Source organism: Vombatus ursinus, unplaced genomic scaffold (assembly GCF_900497805.2).
Source record: "Vombatus ursinus unplaced genomic scaffold, bare-nosed wombat genome assembly UNPS02014798.1, whole genome shotgun sequence".
Taxonomy (NCBI): domain Eukaryota; kingdom Metazoa; phylum Chordata; class Mammalia; order Diprotodontia; family Vombatidae; genus Vombatus; species Vombatus ursinus.
Genome location: NW_020954576.1, coordinates 81,778,200 through 81,788,080, shown reverse-complemented (window position 1 = coordinate 81,788,080; position 9,881 = coordinate 81,778,200). Strand labels below are relative to the sequence as shown.

The 9,881-nt window shown below is 35.1% G+C and overlaps 1 protein-coding gene across 1 annotated transcript in view; it reads right to left on the bottom strand.

The window, feature by feature from the left end:
- Positions 1-8,128: 8,128 nt before the first annotated feature.
- LOC114049624 (WD repeat-containing protein 26) overlaps positions 8,129-9,881 on the bottom strand; it is a 44,696-nt gene continuing 42,943 nt past the window's right edge. Inside the window, exon 14 of the mRNA XM_027870899.1 lies at positions 8,129-8,859. Within this exon, the coding sequence (XP_027726700.1) occupies positions 8,834-8,859 (26 nt within the window). The 3' untranslated portion in view covers positions 8,129-8,833. The remainder of the gene's footprint in view (positions 8,860-9,881) is intronic.

Sequence of the window (9,881 nt, the reverse complement as noted above, 5' to 3'; positions counted from 1 at the left end):
GAATGGTACTATTAATTGAAGAATTGCAAGCCAAAGAAATAAAGAATAAATATAACGAGAAAAGTTACTTGGATTAGCAAAAAATATCCCTAAATTCACAGTAATAAGACAGAGCTCACCATGTCAGTGTCAGTCTGGCTAAAAGAAAATTATCTGTCTTCTTTCCCTATAATTCTACAATTTCATGTATTTAATATGCTTTAAAATTTGTAAGACTTTCAACCAAAGGTTTTTTCATATGAATATTTTAAAAAAATGACATTTTAACAGAATTCTTACAGAAGCTATACAACTTTTTAAGCCATTTACCAGTGTTAACCTGTTTAAAGATAGGACAAACACAAAGAGAGCAAAAATTGTAGCCAAGGACATTTGATTAATTTAGTTGCTCCATCCACAGCTCCTTAAACACATAGTCTTAATGGCTTTCACCAGTTCTTAATTTGTTTGTCATGGTTCAAAATCATTGAACCTGCATTCATTCTTTCTTATATCCTAGTGGTTTTAGAGTGGGAATATTTATTTGGTAGATGCTGACTGAATTGTAAGCTGGGGATGACTGTAGTTGAAATCAATTTGAAATCAAGCTATTATTGTTTATCTGAAGCCAAATAAACAATAACTAGTCTACATTTACCATTGCCCTAATACTTTCACAACTACACCATAGAAATTTTATTTCATTACTCTAAATCAGTTGCAGCTGCTAAGGGGAATTAACCATATCAGCACTATTTGCCATATCTAGGTTACAATATGAATCTTTGCAATTGAATGCATAGACAGAATGTGGTTGTGGCCTCCCCAAGAATATTAATCACCATCTGCCATCAGTGCTGAGCAGCCAAATGTGCTCAAGGTTTCTGATCATTAAAAGATTAAACGGGCTACTCTCTCATGCCTATGTTAGATCCAGCCTTGGCGGTGTTGGCCACTGAACTCAAAACTCTCCACGTGGGCCAGCCCTACAATTAGGGAAATGGTGTTGTAGCAAGAGATAAAATGGGCTGTGAAGAGGTAGTGAATTCCTCAACCAGCAGGACAGAAACATGGTCCTTGTAGATACTCTATGTGCTTACAACTTATCCCTTGTAGTAATCCTGTAGTCTCCCTGCTGGGTAAAAAGCTGCAGCACTATTTTTAAAAATGCCATTTTCCTTGTACTATTTCCTCCCCCTTCTTCAATCGATTGAGGCAGGCGTTAGGGAGATGAACTAGTTAAACCCATGGTTTAACAAGCAATCCCTTTACACAGTATCCAAACAGTATACATCCAGGCACTAATTGAAGACCTCCAGCAATAGAGAACTTGTCCTTAGGCAGACCAGAGAGCTCTAAAGAACAAGAGAATTTTTTCATTTTATCAATCCCAACTCTGCTGCTATACAACTCATATCCATACTGCTAGCTCTTTCTAGACTCAAGCAAAACTAGTCTAATTCTTCACTCACAGGACAGTCTTTCAGATATATTTTTAACGGCTAAATGTCCCCCATAAATCACTTCTCTAGGTTAAATGACCCCTTTTAAAAAATCCTTGGATGGTACGGCATTAGTAAGGAAATGTGGAGAGCAAACATACACCTGCCTCTGTTAATAAAGATCCAATTATTTTTCCCTTAGGCAGCCTGAAATTCAAGCTCATCCATGCTCAAATTCAAGGGAGAAGGGGTGGATATAAGGTAGCAGCATCATGAAGCCTTGGCTTGTGATGTAAGTGGAACAGACTTCATCCATAAATTATCACTTGCATTTGGTTAACACACCATAGTTCTGAGATTTGATGGAAGTCCTGGGTTATGTTGGAAGCTGCATTGATGTGTCAGTGTTAAGAAAAGCAAAGAACCTTGGACTTCACACAACCTCTTTTCCATCACAAAGATAACAGTAGAAGGAAAAGTATTACAATTATGGTAGGTATGTGATTACTAAAACCATTAGAAAGAAAATACTTGACTAGGGCTTCTGGCTATTCATACTTCATCAAAATTACATAATACTATCTTTTGCTCCTTTTCAGTCTTGAACTAGCTTCACCCCAAACTTCTTTACAGACTTAAGAAATGTTATCAATCAGATATTTGTAGGAAAAGTTCCTACTTTTCTGATTATAAAGCTTTTCATTCATCTATAAAAACATGTAAACCCAAGATTAATCCAAAACAGCCAAGTCAATCTGTTCCCTTGCCAGCCTAGGAGGAAGTTACCATTTCACTTACAGTTCATGATAGAAGGGGATTATCTGACACTTCAGATTTTGGGGGAGATTTCAAAAGAGATCAAAGAAAGGTAGTGTCTTGAAGCCTAAAATTATCAGGGAAAGTTGGGCAAAAAGGCATGAAGAGTAATTCTTCTAACTCATCAGAAAAGGAGAAGCTGCTTAAAGATACCACAGAGTGGATGCACAGGGAACTCAAAAGAACAGATTATATTTAAAAGGACATGTAGAGAACATGGGCACACAGGTAAGTAACTTAAAATAAACGTAAAATGTTGTAGAGAAATGTTGGAAATGTTAAACTTTGGAATGAACCAACAAATGGTGAAAACAGAAAGCTTTTTAAAAGCTAGGGGCTAAAATGGAGTTGATAAGATCACTGCTGATGGGGCAACAACGATCCAGATCTTCTGATTCCAAACCCAGCACTTCATTACCTATGCCATATTCCTGCTCTTATTTTAAGCTGGAAGGGACATTATAGGTAATCTATTTCAATCTCTACATTTTATACATGAGGAAACTGGCCCAATGATGTTGAGTGAATTGTCCAAGGTGGCACAGGTAGTAAGTGGCCAAGCTGGAATTTGAACCTAGGGTCTTCCGATTCCAAATCCAGCACTTTTCATTGCTGCACTTGATATAGTCTGTTGCTAGGACTGTACTCACATGGTAGAACCCTTGAGACTTGAACTTTCCTGGCATAGCCTTAAAGATTACAAGGTTGCCTCTCCCACCAAGATTAGGCTTTCAAGTAGAACTGTGATCATTTATTAAACACCTATTTAGCACCAGTTAAGGAAAGACAAAAATAAAACAGTTCTTGCCCTCAAGGGAGTTATGTTCCACTGGGAAGATACATATATCCAGACATGTATAGGATAGCATCTAGATAGGTGATTTCATTGGCATAGGGCACTTGCAAATGAGGAGATGCCCTTTACTGATGAAGTTTGACACATTTATTTCAGTAACTCAGATTCAGAGGGTTGCCTAGGACACAGTTTAAGTGGCTTGCCTAGGGTCACAAAGCCAGTTATGTCTCTTAAGTCAGTAATTTAACTGGGAGAGAGCAGTTTCACTCAAGTGGTGACAGTGGTAGTGGCAGCAGCAGGGCTGCAAGGAACTGATAAAGTAAGAGATGGGAAGATGAGGGCAACCTTGACTAGGAATTTGACTGTGAAAGGGAGAAGAAAAGTAGGGCCTATCTTATAAGGATGGCAGGGGTTAAGTGAAAGACCAACACTTAAAAACACAAACTGTTCTTGATAATGACAATCCAAACGCCTATTTTTGAAGTAGTTTAGACCAAAGAATGTTTCTTAGAGCCACAGTACAAAGTGCTTTTGAAGTTCATAGTACTGATTTTTTTCTCTAAAGAACTCTTTAGCAGTACAAATTTCACATTATAAAACAGGTTTTATCCTGAACTTCTAAGTAGTTGTTTTCTCCGCTTGTTCCTGAATAGGGACTGCTGTTTGTGAGAGCTACAGAGCCAAAATGCTTTCCTAAAATTTGCTTAAACCTTCCAATAAAGGCATCCATGTTGTGCCCAATGTCAATTAACAAAGGGTTCTCTGACATTAAAGTGGTGCAATTAACATGACCTATTCTTTATACACAACATATAGAGTATGAATTCTAAATTGGGAAGATGTTAAATTCAGATCCTACCAATTGAAGTTAATAATATATAAATGGTTTCTAAGTAAAAAGTGTTAATACTGAAAAAATCCAGGGAGGATTAACACACTAAATTCAGTTATTCATTCTGTTTATTGAATTGAAAGAAAGGGAATACAAACAATTTGTTAAGTGCTGTGCACTGACATGGAAAAAGTGTAATTATTATTTTTTTAAAAACCCTAGTAAAACAAATCAAAAGTTAATGTTTCAATTGAACAAAAAAAATCTTTTAAAGATGTTTAATATACTACACATTTATAAAATAAAAAAAGTTAACATAGGGTATCCTGTAAATAATTAGTAAAACAAGTGAAAATAAATAGAGACCCAAAGTTCTTATGCTTTAATATAGCAAAGAAATTTTAAACTACTAAATATAATCTGAGGAAAGTAACAAAAAAAAAACCCAGAAAATTTAAGAACGCAATCCTTTGAAACATTTAATATCAGTCCATAGCAAATAGTCATTACATACCCAAAGCTCTAAGTGTTAACTAGTTCCACCACAACTTCATAAAACTCTTGACAATTTAGAAATCTTGGGATCAACAATAAAGTTCTTTTCTTGATCTCTACAGCTTGGTTTGTAAGTACACACATGCTTTGTGGATCCTTTTTTTCCCCATACATTTTCAAGGAGCCAACAAGTTTTTTCCATCTGTGCCTAAAAATGTTAAGATTCAATTCTAGCACATTTGCCCTAATAATGAAAATGTTTAAGTAAAAGATGGGGCACATTTAATTTCAAGCTTATAAAAATATACTAGTATTATTAACCAAACCTTAAAGTCAGAGAGGGCACTTCACATATGCACAAGACTTGAAAAGTTTTTAATAAAACATGACAAGTACCTAGAACAGCTGGTTCCATGACTTATGTAGTCCTCTCTATTTTTCTTTCATACACACATGCACACAACACACACACACTTTTTTAAATATTCCTTCAACTATTTTGTTTCAATGAATCCAGATTACCTGGACTAGGAAGGTAGGAAATGGGATTTATAATTTTTATTTTAGCAACTAGAGGGCAGCTACTATAGCAATAGCTTAACACCACTGAAAATTTTCAATTACTATCCTATTTTTAGAAATTATCTAAGTGTTAATGAAATTTTGCTTTTTTCTTTTAAAGTAGCAGTTTCCATTAAACCACAGTTACTAAAATGGACTCAGATACTCAATTTTTGAAGGGGGAACCAAAAAAAGGATTCTTGCTACTAAATTAAATTGTAGAAAACAAACTGAAATAAATCAAATGCAGATTTTATACATTTTGGAATTGGGGCAATAAAGGATATTAAGAAAAATGTCTTCTTTCTCCCCATTCAAAATCAGCCATTCTTCTGCTGTGAAAGATATGACATGGATATTTTTCCCTTCAGTGTATCAAAAGATGTACCATACATTTACCCACTGTGAGGCAGAGGTGGTAAGGTCAGTTCTGGTTTGCAGGAACCAACATCCTAAAAAAGAAAATTTCAAGATGGGGAGGGGGTGGGAAAGAAGAATTTTCTATTAATGTCATGAAATGCCACTAGAGGCAAAACACTCCTAACAGCAAATCACTTAAACATTACGTGTGTTATTTCAGAGTAAGAAAAATACCAATGAATTGGATGGTTTAATTTCAAGCTTAATGGTTTAATTGAAGCTTCCTTCAAATGTTTATCGTTTGTATTTATAACTAGGAAATTCTCTTCCCTTTGGCTAGACCATAGCCCCAAATGAAGTTGTGCTCCATCTTTAAACTACTTACCTTATTCAGTGTTACTCAGAATTTACCTCGCCAATGAGAACATAAATGTAGTTGCCGTGACTTTTATCATATACTATTAAAATAAAAAATAAAACTTATTCTGAATATCCCATTACCCCTTCCCCAATTCTACCCCCCCGGGGAGAACCTCCATAACCCTAAAATTTGAGTATTTTCTATTGACAAATTATTTGGGAATAAGAATCTTTCATCATTGCTCTGGCCCTTAAAAATACCAGACAAGAAACATTTTTAAGCACATGGAAATTATCTGCTACTAACCTGATTTTTTGTCAGTCAAAATCTCCATTTTCATATGTGCAAAAAGTATTGGTACTTTTCATTTCACACATTTACTAATATCTTGTGGTTGGCTTGCTAGAAATTTAAGTTGCTTTTCTTCTTTATCTTATTAAAAATTCTACAGCAGTTATCAGAAGTTTGCAATTACTGTCTGTGGACTTATTGATTAATCTGCTGGCAGGGTTTAAGTACCATAAAATCCTAGATTGCTTCCCCATACAAATTTGACCTTTCTATCACAGTCACTAACTGGTAATATGTAAGAAACAGATGTTAACAATAAATTGGCACAGCAAAGTACCAGAGAGTACAGGAAACTGTCAGTAAGACAATACACTTGGAAAATGAACTCGCCTAGCTGCTATAGAAACCTTTGCATAGTTAGTTGTGTTGCTCTACTTGAATAGAGCTATGTTCCTGTAAAATGGGCCTCACATCTCTGCTTTTGAAGCATTCTTACTGGACTGTACTTTAAAAGTGCACTTTGAAAATTCACAAATTATGTAGGAGGGGCTGGTCAGAGAGGGATTTTTTTTGTTCTATCCAGATTGCCTCTTGAAAGGGCATGAATTTCAATGTTACAAATGTACCCATAGCACTCTTGTAACCAAACTTGTAAACAGCTGTGGAATTTCTACAGCTCATAATTTACTAGAGATGTTACTGCAGAGACTAGGGTGTATTAACGGCTTCAGGGTATACACAAATCATTTAAAATATGAATGGTCTGAACTGTACTGAGGTAAAGAGAAGTTGCCACTTAGTTATATACAATTACCAATAGATTTTTATTCAAGCTTAAAGTAAAAAGTAATTTTAGTTAAGAAAAATGAAGTACCAGATAAGCTGTAACATATAGTTCTTATTCTAACTCAGAAGTATCAAAACAGACAGGAATTCTTTGATTCTCTAAGTGGCGATCTCTGCAAAATGGAGAGTAAAGACACTATGAAAATCTTTAAGGTTATATACCAATTTGATAAATAATCTGTTGACCACGATCTATTAATTTCTCTCTTACTGCAAGCTTTGGGGAGAATCTGTTATTTTAAGGCCAATTTGTGTTTCTCTCTCCTCCCCCACCCCCACATTATTCCTCCCACCAACCGAGTTTTCCCCCCCTCCCCCCAAATAATGGAAGAATCCGTGATATCCAAGCCACCCATGCCTTTTCCTTCCCCATGTGGTTTCTGGAAAAGTCTATCCACAGTAGTTAACTATAGTGTAGATGACTGGTCCTAAAAGAACCTGTAACTCCAGTTCAAGACTTCTACTGATCATGATCTTTCACTCTGGGTTCATCCTGATACCTTCTCCCCTAACCAAAACCTGTGGTCTACCCTATCTATCTTGTCCTTTATCTGAAAAAGAAGAGAATTTCAAGGGAGACCAAGTGTGCCATATTCAACTTATGATGGGGTAAAAAGCACAACATGAACATCAGGCTCTTGGCTTATTTTCAGAAGTGTAAAATATTCAAAATAAAAGTGCTTATTTGTTTTTGGTTTTTTTGTTTTTTACAAAGGAAACCATTCCTTATATTTAAAAACAAAAACCAGAAAAAAGAAATCTATCCACAGCACCAGTTTAGAATGAGGTCCAGTATGGCATTATTTTTAACTTCAACTTAAAAGGGATACTCTTTAAATCTATGAATCCCTACAGATCAAAACATTAAGGAAAAATTTCTAAGTAATATAGGGGAAAATGGATGTTTATAAACTCAATATGCATTATAATCTGGATATGGCCCTCTTCTTAAATTACTTTTGAGATTTAAAAAATGTAGCCAAGATTGTAGCATTTCTCTACATTTCTACTCTTTTTCATCTTTTTTTATTTTCAATTTCATGAAAAACTTGGATAAGCTTTTGAGAAATTCTAAGTTTACCTTTGTTCTATTCTATCATGTTGGTTGTGCATCTAGAAGTTATTTTTTATTCAGTATTTTTAAGATGAGTGATGGCTGTAAGAACAAAAACAAAAGACCTCAAAAATTTTACTCTTAATTGCCTGTAAAGTCCTTCTGAGCACTGTTTCTGACCATGTCTTGTATGGTACTCCAGAAGATCATCAGTTATACTGCATATCTATGTCACAGATGACACTGTTTTTAAGCTGGTTTAAGTTCCAAATGTATACAAATGAAGTCACTTTAATCCTATAAATACTTCTTAATTTATTTAAAAAAAATTGTGCTGTTAACCCTTTACGGGGCAACGAGCTATGTGAAAAGTACAAAACTTTTTGTCAAATGTGATATTGAGAGTGCTTTTGACATAGTTCACTGGTTTATCATCTGGATCAGTATATACTGCGCAACGGGCAAGGCTAGAATCCATGAACCAAGCTGCAAAGATCTCAAGCTAAATAAGGCGGAGAGATTTAGAGAAACAAGAGAAGGAAATAACTTTCCTATCCAACGTATACTCTTCAGACTAAAGCACTCTTTCTATCAAGCCTTCTAAACTGTTAAATAAAGTTTTCCAAACAAGCATTTAAACTTCATTACACAGAAGAGCAACAAGAATGGTAGCCCGCCAGACAAAAAGGCAGGAAGGAAAAAAATATATATACTGAGTTCAATGGGTAGCCTGAATGTAGCACAGTTCTTCACAACCGATGGGGGGGTAATTCAACACGGTGTCCAACAACGTTCTAACGACGTGCTTCATCTCAACTGGTTACTATGAAGCAAGGTGGTAAATGTTTGGCCCCGATCGGGCTTCAGAAATGGTTCTTTTATTTTTCATGACGAGCATGTCTGTCCAGCTATCAATCATGTTTGTTTGCACCAAATCCCAAGCCATTTAAAATACGACTAATTTTAAGTTAAACAGAAGTCGTCTGCTCCGAATTCGCCATCAACTATCCATGCTACTGCATTCCTCTGAATGAAGACAAGATGAAATGTGTGTATATGGAGGAGAAAAAGAAAAAAGTTGTTGGTTAGAAATTTTAAAAATAGCATGTTACTACAAATTATAGTATCACTAATAAAATAATTTAAGTCATATTTTTGGCAACATTCATTTCAGGGCAAAATTTTTTTGATACATTTGCCTTTATACACTGGTTTAACTCCAAAGAGAAATAATTTGTTCCCATAATAACAGTTACTTGTATCACTGCTATCCCAAGTTTTATTTTAGTAGGCCATATAGACACAATAGAGACAGAGAGAGAGAGAGTACATTAAGATATTTAAATGGAGGGGTAAGATGGCGATTTGAATGCTGGCTGTTAAACATTTATTTCCCTGCAATTACCTTTTTTCACACCGCAGAAATAAGATTTAAACCAACATACCACCATATTTCACTTAAGGGACAAATACTATAGATCTTTTAACTGTCATTCCTCTCTAAATTGCCAGGTTTTTTTTTTTTTTTTTTTGGCTTTAAAAAGTTCACAAATGTAATTTGAATAGCCATTAAAAAAACCTGCACACAAAGATATACCTGTATTGCTAGAAGACATAGAATCAGGACTTGAAAAATCTTTTTTATATCTCATGTAAGATCATGAATCTCTTTTTGGCTATTTCTATACTAAAAAAGTATAGTTTTGAGATAATAACCAGTGTAATTAGAGCTAATCCTACATGCAGGTCTTGATAAATTCTAGCACTACATCACCTAGCAATTTCATCACGGGTATTTTGTGTACAATTTTACTGGAAACTACTGAAGTTCACTTTGTTCTCACTACTCATTCTTTTGTATTTTACTATCATGATGGTACAAAAAATTAAATAAAAACAAAAACCTAAAGCACACATTCCTGAATTCTCCTTGAGTTTCTCAGTCATCACTATCCTTTAGCCTACTTCAGCCTACAGTCCCAGCTAAAGTATGAGTGTATGTGTTGGCCACAAGGAGGTCTCTCTGTCCTGTAGATGACTCAGGAAAC